The sequence below is a fragment of the Mesoplodon densirostris genome, chromosome 11, assembly GCF_025265405.1.
Source record: "Mesoplodon densirostris isolate mMesDen1 chromosome 11, mMesDen1 primary haplotype, whole genome shotgun sequence".
Taxonomy (NCBI): domain Eukaryota; kingdom Metazoa; phylum Chordata; class Mammalia; order Artiodactyla; family Ziphiidae; genus Mesoplodon; species Mesoplodon densirostris.
The window spans coordinates 50,239,589-50,250,864 of NC_082671.1; the positions used below are offsets into that span (position 1 = coordinate 50,239,589).

General features: G+C 47.1%; 1 protein-coding gene and 1 non-coding gene across 2 annotated transcripts; both read right to left on the bottom strand.

Moving 5' to 3' along the window:
- Nucleotides 1-307: 307 nt before the first annotated feature.
- Nucleotides 308-7,147, bottom strand: TUBA1C (tubulin alpha 1c). The gene is made up of 4 exons (XM_060113616.1): nt 7,037-7,147; nt 3,760-3,982; nt 3,469-3,617; nt 308-1,398 (listed from the first exon to the last, which is right to left on the bottom strand). Exons 1-4 carry the CDS (start codon nt 7,037-7,039, stop codon nt 424-426), a joined length of 1,350 nt encoding a protein of 449 aa, XP_059969599.1. The 5' UTR covers nt 7,040-7,147; the 3' UTR covers nt 308-423.
- Nucleotides 7,148-7,793: 646 nt separating this feature from the next.
- Nucleotides 7,794-7,900, bottom strand: LOC132499670 (U6 spliceosomal RNA). The gene has a single exon (XR_009533900.1). It is a non-coding gene; the product is annotated as a U6 spliceosomal RNA (small nuclear RNA).
- Between the last annotated feature and the right edge of the window lie 3,376 nt (nt 7,901-11,276).

Here is an 11,276-nt window from a genome sequence, read left to right on the forward strand (position 1 = left end):
CTTTAAAAAAAAAAAAAAGAAAAAAGGCAGTATCTGAAGCCTCACCTCAGACCTACAGATTCAGATCTGCAGGAGATTCACATCCACATTGAAGTTTGAAAAACAACGGCCCAATGTGAGCCTGTTGCCTCACAAAATGATTTTATAACCAGTCATCAATTCAGGTCTAAGTGAAATAGACACACCCCTTGGCACAGTACACAGAAGCCACGTGAAACACTGAGCAAATGATAAGATGGAAACTGCCAGCCTCCTCCATCCCAAACTGGCCTTGAATAACCAGAGCAAATATTTACTATGATACAGCTTGACACTGAAAACAGAAATATCACTTTTATTGACAAGATAGGGCCACAATGGGCAGCTCCACAGAACACAAATAAGACAGTCCCGAGACAAGAGTGTAAAATTACAGCAGACAGGTTAATATTCTTCACCCTCCTCTTCTCCCTCAACACTATCAGCTCCAACCTCCTCATAATCCTTCTCAAGGGCAGCCATGTCCTCACGGGCCTCAGAAAACTCTCCTTCCTCCATGCCCTCACCCACGTACCAGTGAACAAAGGCACGCTTGGCATACATCAGGTCAAACTTGTGGTCCAGGCGAGCCCAGGCCTCAGCGATGGCTGTGGTGTTGCTCAGCATGCACACAGCTCGCTGTACTTTGGCCAGGTCCCCACCAGGTACCGCAGTGGGAGGCTGGTAATTAATGCCAACTTTGAAGCCAGTGGGGCACCAGTCCACAAACTGGATGCTGCGCTTGGTCTTGATGGTGGCAATGGCAGCATTGACATCTTTGGGAACCACGTCGCCACGGTACAACAGGCAGCAAGCCATGTATTTACCATGGCGAGGGTCGCATTTCACCATCTGGTTGGCTGGCTCAAAGCAAGCGTTGGTGATCTCTGCTACAGAAAGCTGTTCATGGTAGGCTTTCTCAGCAGAGATGACAGGGGCATATGTGGCCAGAGGGAAGTGGATGCGGGGATAGGGCACCAGGTTGGTCTGGAATTCTGTCAGATCAACATTCAGGGCTCCATCAAACCGCAGGGAAGCGGTGATGGAGGACACAATCTGGCTCATAAGGCGGTTAAGATTAGTGTATGATGGGCGCTCAATATCGAGGTTTCTACGACAGATGTCATAGACGGCCTCGTTGTCTACCATGAAGGCACAATCAGAGTGCTCCAGGGTGGTGTGGGTGGTGAGGATGGAGTTGTAGGGCTCAACTACAGCTGTGGAAACCTGAGGGGCTGGGTAAATGGAGAACTCTAGCTTGGACTTCTTGCCATAATCGACAGAGAGACGTTCCATCAGCAGGGAGGTGAACCCAGAACCAGTTCCCCCACCAAAGCTGTGGAAAACCAAGAAGCCCTGAAGACCTGTGCACTGGTCAGCCTGCAAAAGAAAGGAGTTTTAATTTTAGCCTTGGTGAAAGGTGCAATGACTTCTCTGAATCCATAATCACATTGAGGGAGATCTTTAAAAAAATCTTCTGAACAATATCTGCTAAGAAAGCAGTCCTAAAGAGTTTCTAAGTGCTAAGTGATTCAGAGAAACTTTTCACAACCAACTCTTGGGACCTGGAGGGAGGGGATCTGTTAAAAGGCTATTTTAAATGAACTGTTTTCACTTCTGCAGGCAGAGGAATCATGAGGTCTGGAATGGATGCAGGGCTCGTTTTGGTGACTGGGAGGGCAACCTCTGGTGCCCTTGCTGTGACCGCAGAACAAAGGCAACCTCTTATCAGTTGGAGAGCTACCAACAGCAGGCCTGGGACCACGGGCCCCATACAGTGGGCGTCTTACAGACTCTGGAAGCTGCTTTCTGAGCTGGAACACAACAGAAGAGCCAAGCCCCAGTGCCCCGGTGCTGGAGGGAGGCCAGGTCTGGATCTGGCTCTACCCATTCCGTGCCGTGTGACTTTGACCAAATTCATTTCTCAATCTTAGTTTTCTCGTTTATTAAATGAGGAGAATAGTAACCTACTTCAGGTTGCTGAGAATTAAATGAGTATCTGGAACAGTGCTCGGCACAGCGAACACTAGTGATCAGAAAGTCTATTCATTCTGGGAAAGGCGATTGATTCACTGTCACAATTCCATGTCCTTGTGTCACTGGGGCTTTCCGCCACTTAACTGAGCTATTCTGGCTATTGTATGAAAGGATGATTTTGTCATTTCAAACAAAGTATTGTTGACAGTCTTCACTTCTCAAGGTGCTCAGAGATTGTGGACATTCTCTACCAAGCCCCTAGTTCACTTCTCCTGTGGGTCCATACTCTGAATGAGATCAATGCCAGGGCAGGCCCTAGTCTACCAATTTCACCCATTAAGCCTCATGTGGACACAGTAATAACACCAAGGACAAATGCAATTGTTTTGGTAGTTAATGAACTTCACTCCAGAACCCTCAATGGCTTTTACTAGGTTTACCTGTCCCTAAAGGCAGGTCCTGATTTCCAAGTCAGTACTTGTAGCTGAAGCTTGATTTGCAAACATAGGAACCATTAGCCCAGTTCTGCTGGGAAGACTATGATAAACATCTGAAAAAGTATGAAGCAATGAATGATGTAAGGCCATTCTTTTTAAAACAGACCAGTTGTTGCTGGGCTTAGCATAATGTGATTTTCCCGACAAGCTATTCCACCCAGGCCTACATTCTTGATTTTTAATTACTTACAAGCTGCCCACATGCCTAAGGAGCAGAGTCATCTGACTGCCAGACTCTTAATTAAAATGATCCGAACAGAACACTTACCAACTTTACCGATGTGAATAGTTGCCTTAGATTTTTCTGCCACAGGGCCAGTCCACACTGCCCTGAGCTCTAGTAGAAAAACGAGGGTACTGCTTTTTTGTGATTATATCTTAATACTTTCAAAGTTCCAATGACTTATACTTGCTTCTGTAACAAGGGAGCTCCCTTGACTCCACTTTCAGTGCTGTTGGAAGTTTCCAGTGTCAGCTATTTCTAGTCAGTGTTACACTGGCTTCTTTCACTATGAACTTTCTGTAATAACATGTCAGCAGTCCAATTTTTATGAGTTTGATCAATTAGTTACATGTCAGTCAGCCACCTACTCACTGTGACTAAGGTGACCTAAAAAGGGATGTCTCAGCCTGAAGCTGGGAAGCTGCCTGATTAATATGAACAAGGATGTTTAATGGTCTTAAATGTCAGTAAAACGGTTAAGGTGTCCTGGTACTCACTCGACTTCAGGTAAACTGCCCTCACTAAATGAGCAATTGCCCAAATCTGCCTTGTAAGACACAGAAAGAGGCAAAAGAACACTATCCCCACCCCAAATAGTTGTCCCATAACTCAGGACCATCTGGTTTAGAAGTCCAGTTATTTAGTGGGCAGTATAAAGCTCATTTTAGTGTGCAAAGAATGATTCTTGCAGTTTGGTCTCTCAAAACTGTAAGAGAAAACTCTCATCCACTTTAAATAAAGTACTGTGTTTACCAGTTTCCGAATTCGGTCCAAGACGAGGTCAATGACCTCCTTGCCAATGGTGTAGTGACCTCGGGCATAGTTATTGGCAGCATCTTCCTTGCCTGTGATGAGCTGCTCAGGGTGGAAGAGCTGGCGGTAGATGCCAGTGCGAACTTCATCTGGAAAAGGAAAATGAAGCAGCCACCCATCACTAACAACCTGCACAAGTCTGCTCGACCCCAGGGCATCAATGGAGCCCCCAGGACACACCTCCTGTCCCAGACCCCCGGGATCTCATTGGGGTTACTGAGGTCAACTCACCAATGACTGTGGGTTCCAGGTCTACAAACACTGCCCTGGGCACATGTTTGCCAGCACCTGTCTCACTGAAGAAGGTGTTGAAGGAGTCATCTCCTCCCCCAATAGTCTTGTCACTTGGCATCTGGCCATCAGGCTGGATGCCGTGTTCCAGGCAGTAGAGCTCCCAGCAGGCATTGCCGATCTGGACACCAGCCTGGCCAACGTGGATGGAGATGCACTCACGCTGTGAGAGGAAGAAAGGAAATGTCAGAATATGACACATCAGATGGGACATTTCGGAATGATTCACCATAAATGACTATTAACCTTCAGAAGAGATCAGCACCTTTCTGGAGGCCACTCCTGCCCAGGGACTATTTCACAAGCAACAGCCTAACTCAGAGAAAATGCTTTGGAAAACCACAGATACGTTAATGAACTACTAGGCAAGACCAGAGACCAGACCTTCGCTTTGTAGCCACATTAGATGTTCAAGGTCAGGTTTCTACCTTCAGAATGACACAAGCTGCTCTAGCAATAGATTTTCCCCAACTCCTGGGAAATGTGCCTCTGATTCCTTAAAGGCATGCAAAATTCCTTCTTCCAGCTGATTCATTCTCTGTATGATTGTGTAACTAGAGCTCCTCGTCCCTCTTTAATCCTATTCTTTAAAGAGAAGAGCTTCTGACTCTCCCTTTAAAACCAGCTTAAACCAGCAAACTACAGCCATATGACTCATGGAGAAAACACCAGATAAGCAGCAGTTACCTGTATTTTAAAAACTGTGGTCAGAGGCAGCCTTTTAACCCTGTGGAAGAATTTAATCTCAAGGAAAAACATTTTCCTTCACTATCAACGCATCTTGAGGGGAGAGTGGTGGGGAAGGTGGGAGGGGGACGGAGACACATGGTAATAAAAGCTACAAGTGTCACCAAGACTTTATTAATAGTTTAAGAAATTAGCTGTCTTCTAGTAGAACGTACATGTATCTTTGGCAACGTGGGGGAAAAGTCTATAATTTCAAAAATGTAACGATGTTAGTATGTTACCAAACTCATTTCTGCTTAGTAAAATAAGGCAGTGAACATAGAATCTACACCCACAGACTTAAGAGAAAAAACAAAAAAAAAAGGATTTTTATTGTATTTCCATCATAAATCAGATTAGCGGCTTTGGAGACTGAGGTCTTTCAAATATCAACACCAAATATCTCCCATTACATTTTCTCCAAATAAGAGGGTTTCAAGTTTTTAAAAACTGCTAATAGGAATCTCGTTAAAGAAAATTCAACACCACCTACGATCTCAAAGGGCTTAGCTTCATAACCCAAGATAAAACCCCCAATCACTCACCCTTTGATTTATGGTCCCCTCCTTCTCACCTACACTCCCCATAAAACAATCATGGTCTGCTGACCTCATCAGCAAGTTCACTATTACCTGCCTCTACTTGCCCAGCTCTAGGGCCGTGGGAGAAAGGGGAGTTGTTTGTTCTAATGAACCCATGACTATTTAAAACTGCATCATGTTTACCTTTAACTGGACTTTGGACATTCCAGAGCCCTAGAAAGCAGGAGAGAACCAGAGATCTGTCCATGACAGCCCCAGGCCCCAAGGAGATAAAGTATCTGAGATGATCCTGTCATTTTAATGAAGCATTTCTACTGAAGCCTTCTGAGTTTCTTTCATTTTGCAACGGTATGGTTTAGACTGTGGCCACTGCTTGCCCTCCACTCTCCCCTGGCCACTCGGGAGATGAAGTGAGACACCGATGATGGAGTCACTTAGTATAGCCTTAACTGGATAAGCAGCCCCTGTCCACTGTTTAAAAAAAAAAAAACCAAAAAAACTATTGATCTAACCAGTGTATGCCTTAATAGGTCTGCTGCTACTGCTGCTCTCCTGCCCTTTAAACAGTCCCACTTCTTACCTTTTTTTTTTCTTCTTTTTTTTATTGGGGTATAGTTGTTTTACCCCACTACTTTCTGAAACACGTTTTTACCAGTATCTTTTTGGTCTTGCCTGGTAAAAAGCACTCAAGCAAGTTGTTACAGTCATACAGACGTTTGATAACTGTGGTAGTCCCTAAAGAGGTAACTATTTATTCACTGCATTGCTTTTTAAAAAGGTATTATTTTGAAACAATTGATACACACGGCCTACTTTAGGTAGACTTCCAACAGATATTTCCTCAGATACTTGTTTCCAATACCTCTGGAAGCTATATAGAAAATACTCAAGTTGTGTGTAATTTGAGGTTTCTTTAAAACTAAGAATACTTTGTCAGTACTAGTTTACTCTGTGACTTTATAAGAAAGTCTCTCTTTACGGACTTGTTTTTTTTTTAAACCTGTAAGTAGAAAGCTTCAGCTATAAACACCCCACTAAATTAACACGAGAAATGCAGGATTAAACAACGTGACAGTAATTCCCTTCAAAGGAGGAGCCTGCCTACATCCCTCCAGGTGGATTGGTGCAAACGGAAGCGCTCCCCCGACCCCACCCCGGCCCGGCCACAGGTGAGGATGGGTGCGAACGGAAGCGCTCCCCAGAGCCCGACAACAGGTGAGAATGGTGCAATTGAAAGCTCTCGCCAGAGTCTGGCCACAGATGACTCAGCAGTGAGTCATAGTGCGCTGGAGAGGCGACGCCTAGAAATGTTTGCACCTAGCGTGCGGGAGCACACGAGATGCTCCAGGGTCCCGTGCGTAAGGCAGTGGGAAAGTGAGATCATTTGGGGAAATGGGAGGGATTTTCAGGTTTCACAACCTTGGGAGCCAGTGTGAAGGCTCCCTGGCCTTCCTGGGGCGGTAGCGGGCCCTGGAGGGACGGGTGCTCTCCATCTAGGATCAAATAAATGGGCTTTCACTTCCACCGAGGGCAGTGCCCAGGCCGCGTCTTCGAGCCGGAAGAGGAGTCTCCCGGGTGAACTCGGCTTTCCGCATGGCCACCAGAAGCCAGTTTGTTCTGTTTTTTTTTTTGTTTTGTTTTGCGGTACGCGGGCCTCTCACTGTTGTGGCCTCTCCCGTTGCGGAGCACAGGCTCCGGACACGCAGGCTCAGCGGCCATGGCTCACGGCCCCAGCCGCTCCGCGGCATGTGGGATCCTCCCGGACCGGGGCACGAACCCATGTCCCCTGCATCGGCAGGCGGACTCTCAACCACTGCGCCACCAGGGAAGCCCCAGAAGCCAGTTTGCCTGGAGGCGTCCGGAACGTGGCCCCAAGTGGACTGGGGTCCCGACGCCCCTTCGGACTCCGCACTCTCCCCCCAACGCCACCGCCCGGGGACCCCACTCACCATGACTGAGACTTGTAGGGTTCTGCGGGGCTGGAGGAGGCGAGGGGACGTCCACGAAGCTCTCCCACTTACAGACTACCAAGGAGTCCGGGGGAGAAGTAGTGAGAGGGTAGGCGGCCCCGGGGGATCCTATATACCCCGACCCTGGCCACGTGTCGGAAGGGCGGGCACCGGACCCGCCCTGGCCTCCGAGGCCCCGCCTCCGAGCCCAAGGTCCCCGGCCGGATGCCCGATTTTACCCGGCCCGCGGAGAGAGGAGGGGCGCATGGCGCTGATTGGTGGGTTCAAAAGTTCGAAACGAACTCTAGGGAACAAGCCAGAAGAACCCGGAAGGGGAGGGGGCATCCTGGGGCCGGAGAATGGGCCGGTGGGGTGGGAAGGGGGGTGGACACGGTGACTGGAAGGAGGAGGGGGGCGAAGCGTCTGCAGAGTTCTCAGTGGGTGCGGGAGGCGTCAGGGGCAACGCCTACGCGAAAAAAGGCACCGAGTTAAAGGGAGCCCCGGCGGGAGCCCCAGGAGCGTGGCTCCTCCCGCTGCCTGCCCCGCCCCCGGGGCCTCAGACCCCGGACCCTGGAGGGGCGGCCCGGCAAAACAGCTCCCACCGGGCCCGGCCGACGCGGGGCCCTGGCGCCCGCTCCCCTCGCAGCTGAGGGACTTCCAAGAGAGAAGGCCTGGCTCCCCATTCCAGGTCCTAATTACCACGAACCGGCCCGAAGCCCTTTTTCTCACCATTTTTTAAAAAATTTTTCATTGTTATAAAAATATGGAACGCTTCACGAATTTGCGTGTCATCCTTGCGCAGGGGCCATGCTAATCTTCTCTGTATCGTTCCAATTTTAGTATATGTGCTGCCGAAGCGAGCTCTTCTCACCCTTTTTTGTTTCTTTTCTTTTTTTTTTTTTTTTTTGAGGTATGCGGGCCTCTCACTGCTGTGGCCTCTCCCGTTGCGGAGCACAGGCTCCGGACGCACAGGCTCAGCGGCCATGGCTCACGGGCCCAGCCGCTCTGCGGCATGTGGGATCTTCCCGGACCGGGGCACGAACCCGTGTCCGCTGCATCGGCAGGCGGACTCTCAACCACTGCGCCACCAGGGAAGCCCTGTTGCTTTTCTTTATTCATTTTCCTAACTTCTTTTTATTTACTTATTTATTTACTTATTTATTTATTTACTTATTTATTTACCTTCTTTTAAATGAACCTTGTGGTTCCTAACAGCAACCTCCTTCCACTTGGTGCAAAAGCAGGTTTGTTGTTGTTGTTGTTTTGTTTTTCAGTTCATTATATTAGCTTTTATTCTTCGATTGCATACTATTCAGAGTTGTTTGTTTTTCAGGCTATATTAATCACATTTCATCCATTGGACAAACCCTGTGAGTTATCCCCATTTTACAGATGAGGAAACTAGGGCTTAGAGGAATTAAACTAGTTGAAGATCACACAGCTGGAGTGGTGGGGCTGCGCTTGGGCCCTCACTACCTTGTACTACCTCATCCTAAATATACCACTCTTGTTATGGAACCCAAGTTTCTGTGTCCCAGGCACACTGAGGCCAAACAAACCAGAACATGGGAGTTTGGAGCACAGGTAGATTTATTGCAAGGGCTAAGCAAGAACAGATGGCTGGTGCTCGAAAGACTGGAACTACCCAATTGCTTCCAGGCAAGGGCATTTACAGACTGTTGGAGGGAATTCCCTGGTGGTCCAGTGGTTAGGACTCCACGCTCTCACTGTCGAGGCCTGGGTTCAATCCCTGGTCAGGGAACTAAGTCCCACAAGCTTCCTGGTGTGGCCAAATAAATAAATAACTAAAGACTGTTAGGGAAGAGGGTCGTAGGTTGCTTGATCAGCTCCTGGACCTTCTTCTCATTGGTAGGTGGTGAGGTAAAAGGGTGATGTTTCTGGAATCTCAGCCTTCTGATTCCAACCAGTCTGGGGTCTATGTGCTTGTGATTGGCTTGTATCTACCATCCTCCACTTTGGTGGGGGTCTTAGTTTCTGTACAACAACTCAAAGATATGCACAGGCTGTTATCTTTATCCCTTCAGGAGGAACTAGGTGTCCTGTGACTCTATTGTCCTAATCAATAACTGCTTGGGCCTGCTCTTTGGAACTCAGGAAAGGCCTGGGTTTCTTTTTCCTACAAATAAGAAACGGGGGACACGGGCTTTTGAAGCTGGGAGGGCCCCAAAGGGTGCTGCTCAGTTTCACTCTGACCATCCCTGCAACAGTTTATTCCTCAGAAGCGTCCTTTATTTCATTTGTTTTTCTTTCTCTGCAGCTTCATCATGTTATCCTAGCTCTTAAATTCCGCAGCCATCTCTGGGTGACAGAGTTTATGGAAATACTCATGCAGACAAAGAAAACAAATTTATGGTTGCTAAAGGGGAAAGTAGTGGGGGGATAAATTAGGAGGCTGGGATTAATATATAGACACGACTATATATAAAATAGATAACCAACAAGGACCTACTGTAGAGCACAGGGAATTGTACTCAGTATTTTGTAATAACCCGTAAGGGAAAAGAATCTAAAAAAAAAATTATATGTATATGTATGTATAACTGAATCACTTTGCTGTACACCTGAAACACAACATTGTACTTTGTACATTGTACATTGTACTTCAATTAAAAAGAAAGAAAGAAAAGAAAGAAAGATACCAAAAGTGACTGAATAGTAGAATATGTTACAGGGCTTTTTCCTGAAGTAGAAAAAGGCAAAATAGGTTTTGGATACTGCAATAGGCAGAAGTCAAGATACACTCCGACTCATACACACAAAATGGAGGCTGTGGAAATATGTGCAGAGATTCCTTTTCAAATTACAGTACATAGTTCCTTCATTCATCAAATGCTCATTGAGCACCTATTGTGTGGCAGGATATTCTGAAATCTGGAATAACTAGCATATCAGTCTGTTGCTAGATATTTTAGTCTTAATTAGTGCTTTCAAACTTTTTAATTCATTCCACAAATATATATTTAGCACAGTTTCTAGGTGCTTGGAAAAAAGTTTGTGAACAAAACTGACAGATCTCTGCCTCATGGAGTGAATGTTCTAGAGGAGGATAGGGAAGAAAGACAAACAATGAACATAATAAGTAAACTAGGGGCTTCCCTGGTGGCGCAGTGGTTGAGAGTCCGCCTGCCAATGCAGGGGACACAGGTTCGTGCCCCTGTCCGGGAAGATCCCACATGCCGCGGAGTGACTAGGCCCGTGAGCCATGGCCGCTGAGCCTGTGCGTCCGGAGCCTGTGCTCCGCAATGGGAGAGGCCACAACAGTGAGAGGCCTGCATACCACACACACACAAAAAAGTAAACTATATAATTAGTTAGAAGTGCTATAGAAAAACAAGCAAAGTAAAGTGGAATGAGAATGTTGGGAGGGGAGAATGTGGGAGGAGGTTGCAATGTAAACAAGATGGTCAAGGTTAGCCTTAACGATAAGTGAGATTTGAACAAAGACTTGAAGGTCCTGAGGGACTAGCCAAAGCAACCACCTGGGAGAAGAGTGGTCCCAGAACATGGAGCAGCTGCACCGAAGGCCCCCAGGCAAGAGTGTTCCTGGAAGGAAGAGCACGGAGGCCAGCTTGGCTGGAAGAGATGAATAGTAGGAGATGAGGGTTGGAGAGGCAATGGGAACAAGATTTTGTAGCTTCATGTAAACCACTACAAAGTCCTGTGGTTTTAACCCTGACACGGGGAGCCTATGTAGGGTTCAAAACATTGTAGGGACATGACCTGACTACCTTTTTTTTTTTTTTTAAATATCCCTCTGGTGTTGTGTTGAGAATAGATTATAGGAGGGCACAGGTAGAAGCAGGATGATAACTCACTGCAGTAATCCTTTTGAGAGATGATGGAGACTCAGACCAGAGTGGTAGCAGAGGAAGTGGCAAAGAGTGGTTAGAGTTGGCTACATTCTGAAGATAGGGCCAGAATGATTTCCTGAAGGCTCACATGTGAGGGAAAGAGAAGCCAAGGATTACTTCAGGATTTTAGCCTGGATGAATAAGAGATGGTTTTGCCATCAACAGATGCAAAATGTTGGGAATGGGGTAGGCTTGGAGGGGGATAACATGAGTGGTTTGTCTTTGGTCACGTTAAGTCCAGATGTTGATGTCCACGTAGAGGTGGAGACGCCCAGGACATAGCTGGATACGAAAGTCTGGATCTCAAGGGAGAGAGATCTGGGTAGAGATATACTTCTAAGTGCCATCCTAAAGTTATGACATAGGGC